This window comes from Portunus trituberculatus, chromosome 38 (genome assembly GCF_017591435.1).
Source record: "Portunus trituberculatus isolate SZX2019 chromosome 38, ASM1759143v1, whole genome shotgun sequence".
Taxonomy (NCBI): Eukaryota; Metazoa; Arthropoda; class Malacostraca; order Decapoda; family Portunidae; genus Portunus; species Portunus trituberculatus.
Genome location: NC_059292.1, coordinates 1,620,001 through 1,633,335, shown reverse-complemented (window position 1 = coordinate 1,633,335; position 13,335 = coordinate 1,620,001). Strand labels below are relative to the sequence as shown.

General features: G+C 40.5%; 1 protein-coding gene across 1 annotated transcript; it reads right to left on the bottom strand.

The window, feature by feature from the left end:
* Positions 1-1,359: 1,359 nt before the first annotated feature.
* Positions 1,360-8,847, bottom strand: LOC123515232 (beta-1,3-glucan-binding protein-like). Its single transcript, XM_045273795.1, has 11 exons — positions 8,696-8,847; positions 8,156-8,268; positions 7,737-7,811; positions 7,056-7,246; positions 6,076-6,131; positions 5,641-5,718; positions 4,351-4,453; positions 3,573-3,644; positions 3,248-3,377; positions 2,449-2,565; positions 1,360-1,584 (listed from the first exon to the last, which is right to left on the bottom strand). Exons 1-11 carry the CDS (start codon positions 8,832-8,834, stop codon positions 1,474-1,476), a joined length of 1,185 nt encoding a protein of 394 aa, XP_045129730.1. The 5' UTR covers positions 8,835-8,847; the 3' UTR covers positions 1,360-1,473.
* Positions 8,848-13,335: the final 4,488 nt, after the last annotated feature.

Here is a 13,335-nt window from a genome sequence, read left to right as displayed (position 1 = left end):
TCTCTCTCTCTCTCTCTCTCTCTCTCTCTCTCTCTGCGTTCCTTAAAGGAAAGTCACTTGTCTTTCTAAAGTGAAATGAAGATCATGTAACTCTGTGTAGGAAATATTCAACGATATGGACATTATTTTGACGTCATGGTTCATAAGTTGTGAGATATTTTCTCGTGAATATGATTTTGGTAAGGATTGGCAAGGGCGTGTGAGGGAGGAGCGAGTGACAGTTTAGGGCGTTGGCATCTGGAAGTGTTTTTTGATTGCGCATCAAGATCTTCATCTGTCTCTTTACAAAGGATGCAACACAAAACACCCGTGTGCATTACTTAATCAATGGCGTGTGTTGACTGACGCTCGAAACCAAATTAAGATGATCATTTACGCTTATGAATAAAGGGCGTAACTTGAGTTAGACCAGTATGTATTGCGACAGTATCTTATTTGTGTACGTGTATGTAGATAAGTCTCTAAATAGGCAAGCTGTGTCTCGGCAGTCTTTGCTGACAAACACGGTAATGAGAAATTTTCCTCTTAGGTCCTTTTGACACGCTGTATCAGTCGTAACTCAATTCTCACCAAAAGCCGAGTTACTTCTATTCACCTCGTTAGCCATGGTATGTTTGGAACCCAGAGAATTGGTAATTTTAGAAATGTGGATACTTTTGAAAGACTGAGCTGCAGATTTCAGACAATTCGTTGAGCAGCAGTAAATGCATGCAAACAGGCAATAAATGTCATTCTTCTCATAAGTCACTTGGGTACCTAGTATACAGATATCTTAATAAAAAACAGTCGAAGGGAGGTGTATATCGATCTGCCTCTTGGTACATGGAATGCTATTTCATCCAACAGTGTTATGTCATTATTTCCAAATGCTACATGGACATTTATTTGCTATCTTTACAAAGCACTGCTGATCCTACGAGGATTACACTAAGGTCACTTGCGGATGAATGCTGTCCAGTAACCCTGCTCCTGATCACAATGTGCATGTCTTAAGCCTTGCCACGACAAAGATAGCAGTAGCGTGTTGGCGGTGTTTGTATTTTACTAACGCCTTCTTCAGACTTGATTGTGAAGAGCTTAGGCTTAGAAAAGGAACCTCGATACCTCAGATAAACATAGATAAATAGAGTTAGAAGGGATAGTAACTAGTCAGAGAGGAATGTCGATTTCAGGTTTCGCAAGTAGTGATTAGAAATTGTATGATGGCTGAACAAACGATTGATTTAATTTGAATGAAATAAACAGATATATCTCACCCGAGTAACTCCAATTAATTATGCTAGTAAGTTAATAAAATTAAAGTCACATGGATGAGTATATGCAAATAGTAGTTTTGCTAGGGAAAAGGAAACAACAACAAAAAAGGCGATCATATTACTTATTTTGTTTTACTTTACAATCATGTATGGAAAGAAACATGTGCCACAAACGTACAGTGTTTTGCGTGCCTTCCATGGTTCATTCTTCATTACTTTATTCCTCGGAGCTAGTCATCTTCCATACTTTGATGTAATCCACTTGCAATGCTGCCTTCTCGCTGATCTTGCCCTCACCCTGTTCCCACGTGGGCAGCCACTTCCCACGCTGCGTGAAGTAAGAGATCGTGTTAATTAAGGCTACACCGCATCTCCACACACACACACACACACACACACACACACACACACACACACACACACACACACACACACACACACAGTTTTAGAATAAAGAATATATTGTGTAAGGTGCATGCAACACTGAAAGGTGGGTCTATGGGAAGCGCAGGGAAGCCGATGTGTAGATTGGCGCGCTAAGTATTGTTCCATTGGTTTGAGTGCAGGACACAAGGAAAAGCAAATGTGAAGGGTTGCAGCAGATCCTAATGTGGTACTCTTTGCTGGTATGTGTGACAGTTTTCTTTCCATGTTTAGTGTTACAAGTATCAATCTCATTCGAGTTTATTTAACAGATTTGGTCTTTTATAGTCAGCGCAGAGGACAAAAAAGCTGTAAAGTATTCCTTAAAGGAAGCATATGAAAGTTTTTTTTTCTTAATTGACGGTCATTAGAGAGGTGTTGATTGACAGAGGATCAGATGTTTGAAGTGGCATAAGTGATATAACAAGGATGACAGAAACAAATTCTCACATTTAATAATTAAGATTAGGCTATAAGTAACGGAGCCAAGCTTGACAAAGTTTGATTTTTAAATGAGATAGTGATGTTAGAATGGGACGCTTTGAATATTGGCTTGTTATTGCTGAGTCACTACTGAGCTTTAGAAGAAGAGTGGATCGATTCATGGACAGGGATGATGGCATGTCTGATGCAACAACACTCAGTCGTGCAAGCTTTGCTTTCAATTTTTCTAATGTTCTTTAACTGCCTCTTCAGTGAATGGAAATGCGGTGTTGGAGAGAGAGAGAGAGAGAGAGAGAGAGAGAGAGAGAGAGAGAGAGACACTCACTCCGTTCCAGAAGTCGAGGAAGGCTTGTGGCGAATCGTTGGACCAAGGCTTTTCAGCGATGCCGTCAGGGAAGAATCCACCGGTGCCGCCCACAGCAAGGTTAATGACGATGTAGAACTGCCGAGGTGCAAGAGGTAAGGAACATGTGCTTGTTCTTTTACCGCAACATGGATGACAGCGAATAATGGTTATAGCAGTGTGGTGCTATACTTCCCACCATCAGCACATAACATGAAGCAAAATGTTTGGTGCCGGTGTTCATTACCTAGGGAACAGTTCCTTCCATTGATACCGGACGAACAACTCCTAACCATTGGTGGCAGATAACCCAAGGACAGACAAGGATAGCAGTGTGATGGGGCGCAGTGACACACCCAACACCAGAGTACCGTTGTACAGATTCCGCCACAAGGCTTGATGGAACTTTTACTTTAAAATGAAGTGAACTAGTCATTTAATTGAATGTTGGTAATTCTGAAACGCAAAGTTGTTAGTAGTAGGAATGATATGATCCAACAATGTTTTCAAACAGAATGTCTGCCTTCACTGTTGATGTGATGAGTCACACTTTGCCTCCCGTACGTAACGTAAACAGAACATCTTAGTTTGTCTAGGTCGCTCTGGTTCCTAATAGAGTAAAAGTTCATCGGACCGTTTAACAACAAAAAAGTATAAGAAAGTCTTCCTACCCACTAGGACTGTTGAACGCTTTCATTCACGGAAACAATATTCTGCCAAACAAGCAAACAACAAAACTATTTCCAACACCCTTCAAGATGTACGAGTAGCAAAATCGAACCTTCTGGTCAAAAGGCGCCATCTTGCTTCCTGAAGTCCAAGGATTGTCAATAGAGTCGTCCAAGCCGGCAAAGTTCCAGAAGTTGGTGACCGGGTCGATCGTTATCTTCAGCTCGTCATCCAGATACGCCCTGGGGGAGGAAGGAAGGAACACTTCGCTGTGTCGCTTTGCTTCTGTACTTAACTGACATGAAGCACGCCTTGTGTAGTGATAAGAGTCCCCTTGACCCATGGGCCCACCGATACTGTTGATGTCTGCTATGTCAGAGAGAGAGAGAGAGAGAGAGAGAGAGAGAGAGAGAGAGAGAGATTACTGCATGACTTACTTAATTTCAGTGCTGGTCCAGTCTACACGCCAGGTATGGAAGCTGTCGGCGAATGAACCGTCGTTGGCGGTGCTAAGCAAAAGATAGTGACATTATTATTATTATTATTATTATTATCATTATTATTATTATCATTATTATTATTATCATTATTATTATTATTATCATAATTATCATCATTATCATTATTGGTAGAAGAAGAAGTAGTAGTAGTGGTAGATGTAGTAGTAGTAATATTAGTAGCAGTTGTAGTAGTAGTAGTAGTAGTAGTAGTAGTAGTAGTAGTAGTAGTAGTAGTAGTAGTAGTAGTAGTAGTGGTAGTAGAAAAATATTGGTCACTACTATTACTACTACTACTACTATATATATATATATATATATATATATATATATATATATATATATATATATATATATATATATATATATATATATATATATATATATATATATATATATGTGTGTGTATATATAATAACATCATCAACAGTTCTGACAAGGAAATACTCTGCTAGCACAAAGCAATGGAGTGAATCCTTTGGCACACGACACGAGGGTCCTATACAACTGTTCCCTCCTCAGCCTTCTGTCTCTCTGCTCGTCTGGCACATATTTATTTTTTTGTTTCCTTACCTTGTTCTATTTCCATCACCTTCTGGTCTTCATTTCTTATTCTCCTTTCTCCCTTTTTCCCTCTTACTACCTAACGCACATATATATTTCTCATATCTTGCCTGGCCTTATGAGGGGAAAAATATCTATACGCTTCACTACTTACTATTCAACCATTGTCTTTTCGTAGAAGTTAAGAGGCCAGTAGGGTCCCCAGTGAAGGGTGGTGCCGGCATTTCTGTTACTCAGGTCACCGTAGTCGTCATTACCTGTATGTGACACGCCGAATGTTAGTATACATGCATAAGTTTGTGGTTTACAACTGTACTTTAGATATTTACGTAGCTTTATGACGATTATGGAGGGCAACCAGCTTCTTAAAGGCTGTTTGGCAAGAGAAGAGATTTGAAATTTTGATGTACTCAATCTTAATAAGGGACAAAATAAGAATGATGATGTTTTCGAGTTTTCAGTAGCCTTTACTTAAGTACCAAGTTCATGCAGCACCTCGGTGACGACGATTGTTATTAGGCCTAGGAGAACATGCAGCAGCTGTCTACCGTTTCAACAACTGAACCAGCTGAGAGTAAACTTGAAATAAACGAACACACAGAGAGAGAGAGAGAGAGAGAGAGAGAGAGAGAGAGAGAGATTGTAACCATAAGTGGGATGTTTAGAAATCGAAGCTTTGTACCAGACTATTATGAGCTTTGATGCTTCACTGAGAGCTGTAGAAGAGGATTTTTTTTTTTTTTTTTTTTTTTACGGCAAGGCCTATAGCGCTTGTAGGCACACTTGAAGAGTGTATGGGAAGCTTCCGCCCATTAGTGGCGTAGGCAATCTTATTTATAGTGGTACCCATATTAGGACCCATATCACCCCCAAAGCTCATCTTGGGTGTAACCACCTAGAACCTGGGTATCATGGTGACATGTAGGTAACTTTAAACCACTCGACAAATGGCAAAGTGTTTAAGGCTGTACGTGGTGGGATTCGAACCTACGCGTGGACGTCTGCCCGATCCCACGCTCACCGCCTTATCCACTATCCAGTAAGACATGCCAATCACAAGTACCAGTAGGTAGATCTGTCTATACAGGAGTCATGCTGGCAGTCGGAGAAGGTTGTGAGTAGATCATCGCACATGTCAGAAATATGATAACAGAGGCACAGCTACTTTGATCGGTTCTTAGGTAATGCTGCATGGAAAGGTAGGACAAGAGAATGAAATAATGTTGTGATAGGAGGACCACAACGGAGAGGGAGCATAAACTCAAGTATCAGATGTCAAACTAGAGTCAAGAATGTTGGGTGTTTCTCCACAACCGTCAGATATACCACGAGAGAGAGAGAGAGAGAGAGAGAGAGAGAGAGAGAGAGAGAGAGAGAGAGAGAGAATGGTAGTTAGTAAGCATGTATTGCAATACTATCACCATTACAACAGATGAACACTCACCCCTTGATTCCAGAATGTCAATTTCACCGCTGGCTGGCCACAGTCCGTAGGTGAAGTATTGCGGCAGCAACCACACGGCTGGAGAGAAGAGGAAAGAGTGTGTTACGGTGTGTGATCCGTGCTACAAAAATACTCCAAGGGTAAGTAGAAAGTATGAGTGTAGGAGTGTGTGGCATGCATGTATGTGTGAGGCAGCACAGGAGAGGCCTGGCAGGAGGGTGGTGAAGGAAGTGTCAGGTGTCAGGTGTCACGGGCTGTTGAACCGCGGTGACTCGTGCAAAAAGAGAAAAAAAAAGTGGCAAAAAAATGTAGATGACGATAGATTATGATAACGATTACTATTATTATAATTGTTATTATTACTATTATCATTATTGTTGTTGTTGTTGTTGCTTTTGTTATAAGAGAATAGTAGTAATGCAGCTGTTGACTCACCCGGCCACAGCCAGTCTCCACGTGGCATCTTGGCCCGAACCTCAATGCGTCCATACCTGAAGAAGTGGAATTGTTACTCGGTCACACAAAGATATAGCTAATGTGTCCGCGTGGAGTTACTGCAGCGGTGCGGCCAGCGCGACTCGTCCTAACAGTAACAATGAAGACACCACACCCTAATGACGAGTTTGACAGAATCCACACCGTCTCAGTGCATGGAAAGACACCAAGGTCAGGTTCATGGAGACCTATTGCAGTTCACGAGCCCCTCTACACACCCCACACATGGACAGGCAATACCTATTAGTACTGTACAATGGTATCTATCGCGGCATTGTGGGACGTCCCCGCTCTATGGATGTCAATCATGCTGATGTAATAATGCTGAGTCTGCACTTGATATAGGTGAAAACTGACATCTTTCATTCTATGCAAAGACCAATACGCGTATTATGTGTGCACTCGTGGGTTGTGTTCACGTTAATTACTTACTCCTTTGATCATTTCAATTGTTGTGTCAAGATGATGAAAAGGGATTTCTTAAAGCTAAGGATTTATCTGAAGCTCATTAAACGAGGAACGTTTGGATAATTGTTATTTCTATTTTTATTATCATTATTATTATTATTATTATTATTATTATTATTATTATTATTATTATTATTATTATTATTATTATTATTATTATTATTATTATTATTATTATTATTATTATTATTATTATTATTATTATTATTATTATTATTATTATTATTATTATTATTATTATTATTATTATCATTATTATTATTATTATTATTATTATTATTATTATTATTATTATTATTATTATTATCACAATCATCATCATCATTATTATCATTACTGTCATTATCATCATTATTGTCATTATTATCATTATTGTCATTATTATTATGATTGACAATATTGGTATTCCTGGTGATAGGACTGGCAATGGTAGCAGTACTAGTGGTTGTCACCTGAAGGCGAAGCTCGGGAGGGATCGAAGCCTGGCGCTCATGATGGGATTGATGATGTTGACTGGGTCTCCGAATCGGTCGCATCCATAGTTCTGGTTTGCGGTGCACACATCGCCACGTCCGTTCATTCCCCACAGGTTGAGCTCGCCGCTGCTCAGGAAGTCCTCGCCCTTCCAATCACTCATCAGTTGCTGTTTTATGAGAGGCAGAGAAGCTAGCTCAGTTGTACTCTTCTTTCAAGGACAAAATTTATCACAAGTAAATTTTGTTGAACTCGGCAAAAAGTAGTCCCTTCAGCTAAGTCATGCCCTCCTTTTCTTTCCTTATTTTGATGCCCACCACCTTGGAAGCTCACTCGCTGATAAGCCCTCAGTCTCTTCCTCCATCCTTCCTTTTCTTCTCTCTATTCTTATGCGAGAGGGAAAACCAGCTAAGGGCAAGAAAAGATTTAAAAGAAGTCCACATGAAATGCCATTCCCCTTAAAGAATGATATAGAATTGCACAGCCAAAAGTCAGGGATAAATGTCTTGAAACCTTCCTCTCGCTTAACATTCCGTCATAAAGCTGTACTACTCCTTTCCTACTTCCCTTTCTACCATGCCTTAAACTTGACCTAACTTCCTCCTCCAATCGCGTGCGTCAAGACATTGGCCACTTCAAAATAGTCAAGTTATACCTACCGGCTTTATGAACAAGGTGGAGTCGCGGGTGTAGCTCACACTTCTGTTGTTGAGATAAGCTTGAAATTCCCAGTTCTGTTGAGGCAAGAGTGACAGTTTGTTATCATTTCTCTCTCTCTCTCTCTCTCTCTCTCTCTCTCTCTCCCTTTGCCTGTGTCTGTGTGTGTATGTTGGAAGGAGAACTGAGGGCAGGAAGACAAACTGACAAAAGCTATCAAACAGATAACCTAGCCAGTTTTAATACGTCAAAGGAAAAGAAAAAAATATATAATTGAAACACACACACACACACACACACACACACACACACACACACACACACACACACACACACACACACACACACACACACACACACATTCACAAATTGTTATATAACAAAGTAAACCAATAGAATAAGAAGATTTAAGAAGACTCACCCCACCGCCGGACATTGTGATCTCGTGTTCCCAGGTATCATGGTCAAAAGAGTTGAATTCCTCGTCGAAGATCAGACAAGGAAAGGCAGTGCAGGAGGCGGGATCCAGCACGTCTGAGAGAGAGAGAGAGAGAGAGAGAGAGAGAGAGAGAGAGAGGGGGGGATGAGGATCAGAGTTGCGCAGTTGTGGGCGATACGATAGACATTATATAGTATTCTTTGACCACTGTAGTATTATTTTGGTGGTGCGTGACATGATTGTCTCAGGCTCGTATTTAGAAACACCTTGCTGTCTCACCACGACAGTTTTCCAAGGCCACAGAGACGACTAGCCGGGTTTCCAAGACAGTTTCTCCGTATAATAATCTAGAAACCTTGCCATTCCATCACCAGAACCATAAAAAGTACCCTTAAAAACATGAACGTCTTCAAGTAAAGCCTTTGGAAAGTAGTGATGGTGCGAGAGCAAAGCGTTAAGAATACTGGCCTCACAGACACAGAACTCTGAGAAATAAAGGTGAGGGTTGGGTAGAAGGCGTACCTGCAGCGAGGGCTCCCGAGACTAGGAGTAATGCACATAGGGCGGCCTGCATCTTGACCTGCTGGGTGAGGAAGGAGGGAAGGGGCGTCTCATGAATATGTTCAACCCCTTGAGTACCATGACGCGTTTCCATATTCATTCTGGCTACTATTTGGTGATTTTATACAGCTTAGGAAACTTGTGTCGGGATTAAAATAGTGAAGACTGTGGCCATTAATCTTGTGACCTCCATAGACCCTTCCTAATGTTGATAAAATAGTCTAATCGTATACAAATCCCAAAGTAAAAATGTGTCCCAGTATTGAAGGGGTTAAAGAGAAAGGGACATTGAAAACATAAATCTGTTGCTGATGCTGCTACTCGTTATTTGCCTTCAGTAGAATCTGTGCAAGTATGGAATGTAATGGTTGGTTGTTTCATCTTAACTTCACCGATTCTTTCACTCTGGCCTCACTCGCGGTGTTAGTATGGAAAGCAAGCAATATTACAGTCACACTGGATGGATTTCTGCGTGTGGAATACCAGCCACATCAAGGAAGGGCCTGTTTGTAGAACTATATATACAGTGAGACAAAGACTTTAATTTCTAAGTACTGGTTTACTTATCATTCACTGTTTACAGAAGACAAACATTACATTCGTCGTGCTGTTCAGTTATATATGGTGTACAAGCTGTTCAGTGCACTTGCTTCGTCCTAGTTCCTATAGTATGCATTTTTTTTTTTTTTTACCAGTTTGCGTCTCTTCACCTGTAAATAACAACCGTGTACGTGTACAGTGCCGTGTGAGGCTGAGTTATACGGAAATACGAGAGAACAGCTTAAACAATTGCATTACTACTTCTCATTTAATTCCTTTCATTTACTCAGAAATAAGAAAAGAATGAGATATATCACATACTGTATAGATTTTTCCCCAGTGAGTAAAAGTGATCGGGTTGGGTGCATGGTGCGGGGCGTGGCTCACTACTACGAGAGATTCAGGCTTCATAGACATTGATTTTTTTTTTCTCTATTTTCTTCTTTTTTGTTTTATTCCAATGTTACTTTATAGATGGTCTTACTTTATATTTTTGGAGACAGAGACATAGACAGGGACAAGGACAGGGACAGAGAGATGCTTTTACAAATGAGAATATAGATAACTAAATCGACAGGATATTTGCAGATAAAAAGCGGACCAAACGTGGCCAACATCCGGTTTTTCATAGGAAAGCGCATGAACACCACACGTATATACACCACATAGGATTAAGTCTTTCTATACCTGAAAAAATGCCTAAATACATGCTAGCGATACAAAAGACTTGCGAGAAAGATATATGATATTTCGTCCCTATCGTGTAACTTGTGGCTATGTAGAATGAAGGAGATTAGCTTTGCACGACTGCACGAGGAAAGGTAAATACGTGCCATCATGAACAACAATAAGTCAATAAACGCCACTCATTACTGAAGGGAAAAAAATATTGTTATTATGAAGGATATGTTTGTTCATTGCACACACACACACACACACACACACACACACACACACACACACACACACACACACACACACACACACACACACACACACACACACACACACACACACACACACACACACACACACACACACACACACACACACACACACACACACACACACACACACACACACACACACACACACACACACACATATACAAACACACACATACACACACACACAAGGAAAATTAAGGAATAGTTTTCCATAATGCAGAATATAGTTCAGCTAATTATGTATACTAATTAATGTTATTTGTACCTTTGTAGTCTTTCTACTATACCCTGTATTCGTAATGCCTTTCAAACAAATGGAAATTACTTAGAATACAAATATATCTGTCAGAGAGTCTTGACAGATTATCCCAATATTCATTATGTTTTATCTGTACTATATATATATATATATATATATATATATATATATATATATATATATATATATATATATATATATATATATATATATATATATATATATATATATATATATATATATATATATATATATATATATATATATATATATATATATATATATATATATATATATATATATATATAAACTTACTTACTTACACACACACACACACACACACACACACACACACACACACACACACTATTTACACGCCCGGTAGCTCAGTGGTTAGAGCGCTGGCTTCACAAGCCAGAGGACCGGGGTTCGATTCCCCAGTCGGGTGGAGATATTTGGGTGTGTCTCCTTTCACGTGTAAGTGCTGTTCACCTAGCAGTGAGTAGGTACGGGATGTAAATCGAGGAGTTGTGACCTTGTTGTCCCGGTGTGTGGTGTGTGCCTGGTCTCAGGCCTATCCGAAGATCGGAAATAATGAGCTCTGAGCTCGTTCCGTAGGGTAACGTCTGGCTGTCTCGTCAGAGACTGCAGCAGATCAAACAGTGAAACACACACACACATAGAGCCTCCCTTACCTATCCAGGAACAGTAGTGAATGTAGAAGCTCGGCGCGTTGGCTTTATATTGTGGCTGCTAAGATCCATATATCGATTACAGCGGTGTGTGTTTTTGATCATTAATTGGGTGGGAGGGGGTCAGGGCAGGTGGTGAAGGGGGGAAGGGAGACAACGTGACGGGGCATGTAAGAGGAACAGTTGTGCTGGAGATTAGCTTCCCACGTGTTATATGAGTACTCAACAGATGACAAGCTAAAGAAAACGAACACCCGCTGCGAGTCATGATATAATTTTGTTTGGTTTTGTGCCTCCTCCTCCTCCTCCTTCTCCTCCTGCTCCTCCTCCTTCTCCTCCTCGTGCAGCACTAACGCACCCGAAGCTTCAGCAGTTCCCTCAGGATGACTCTTCGTATTACATGTGTGTGGAATGGTTCATGTGTGCATTGTCTCATCTCTCTGAAAACAACATTCCTATTTCCTTACTAGTTGTGCCATATTGATGATGACTGTCTACGTGCCATATACTTCTCCTTCGGTATACATTTTAGTTGGCATTCCCTCTTATTTTTTTACTATAGAGTGTCTACTGTAAAGTGTCTCCTGGGCTCCAAACATAATGTAGCTTATTGATGACGTAATTGATTTGATGTGAATAATTCTTGTCGTCTGTTGATCTACAAACTTATTACAAGGACAGCTTACTATTTTCCTCAAGATTTGACAGCCACGCATTCCTCCGGGACACCATTTAGACCGAGACCGAGGAGCCACTTTAGAGTAGACAGGCTATAGTTGTGGCATATTGATGATGACTGTCTAGGTGCAGTAAAGTACATCTCCATGGGTAAAGTTGTCATTCCCTCACTGCTGTATATATTGAAAGGTTACTGTAATTGTCCGTCATGAGATTTTACATTCATAATTTTCCCCTCGTTGACTCTTATTTATGTAAGGGGAAATTTAGCCAAAGGCAACAAAAGCGATTAAACAAAATGGCCCACTTAGAGGCCAGTTCCCGGGCAAGTCTGAGAGAGTTAGGCAAAAGAATGGGATAAATAAATGACTTAAAACCTCCCTCTTCATTCAGTTCAGGTCATAGGTAGATGAAAATACTGAAGCAGGTATAAGGGAGTTCCAGAGCTTGATAGAGAAGGGGATGTATGATTGAGAGTACTGGTTTAACTCTTGTGTTAGGGAGGTGGACAGAATAGTGGTGAGGAAAAGAAGAAAGTGTTGTGATGCTGTTTTGTGGTGATGGACTGCTTTGGTGCCACACTGCCATTGCTCTTCGTGTTTTGACATCACAGACAGGTATTAATGTCTGTGTGTGTGTGTATATGTGTGTGTGTGTGTGTGTGTGTGTGTGTGTGTGTGTGTGTGTGTGTGTGTGTGTGTGTGTCGGAAATATGACTACTGTAACACTCAATCGGTCGTGCGTGTCGGATGTGTAGTAAGGCCTCGGAAACTTTTGGGTCACGTGCTGGATACGTGGCCACCTTATCCCCTACATCACCATGAGAACGTATAAGGGGTCATACGGGTTAGATCTGTGGTTGAGGCTGAAGTCACCCATGTTTCCGAAGTCAGTAAGGGCAGTAAGTACTCGCCCGTCACAACCAAGACATGATGTGAAAACTCGTGTACTGAAACACTTTCCTCTTGCATCAGAAGGTCTTTCATAACCAACAAGGAAAACTCATCGGGTTTTCATGGTTGTTTTCCTGTTCATGATGTAGAAATCTTGTTAAACTATCACTACACCCGTGCAAATATGCTTCAGAATCCTTAACTTTTACTATGAACAGGATGAGGTTATCGACACTACGTATATTACGAAATTGTATTAAAGCATTTACGTATGTGCATGTGTAAATCACCACCACCACCACCACGGTCGTCTGCTGGTCACCCAGCCAGTCTTCCCCATTACAGAGCGAGCTCAGAGCTCATAGACCGATCTTCGGGTAGGACTGAGACCACAAGACACTCCACACACTGGGAAAGTGAGGCCACAACCCCTCGAGTTACATCCCGTACCTATTTACTGCTAGGTCAACAGGGGCTACTATATACTACTACTACTACTACTACTACTACTACTACTACTAATAATAATAATAATAATAATAATAATAATAACAACAATAATAGTAATAATAATAATAATAATTACAATAAT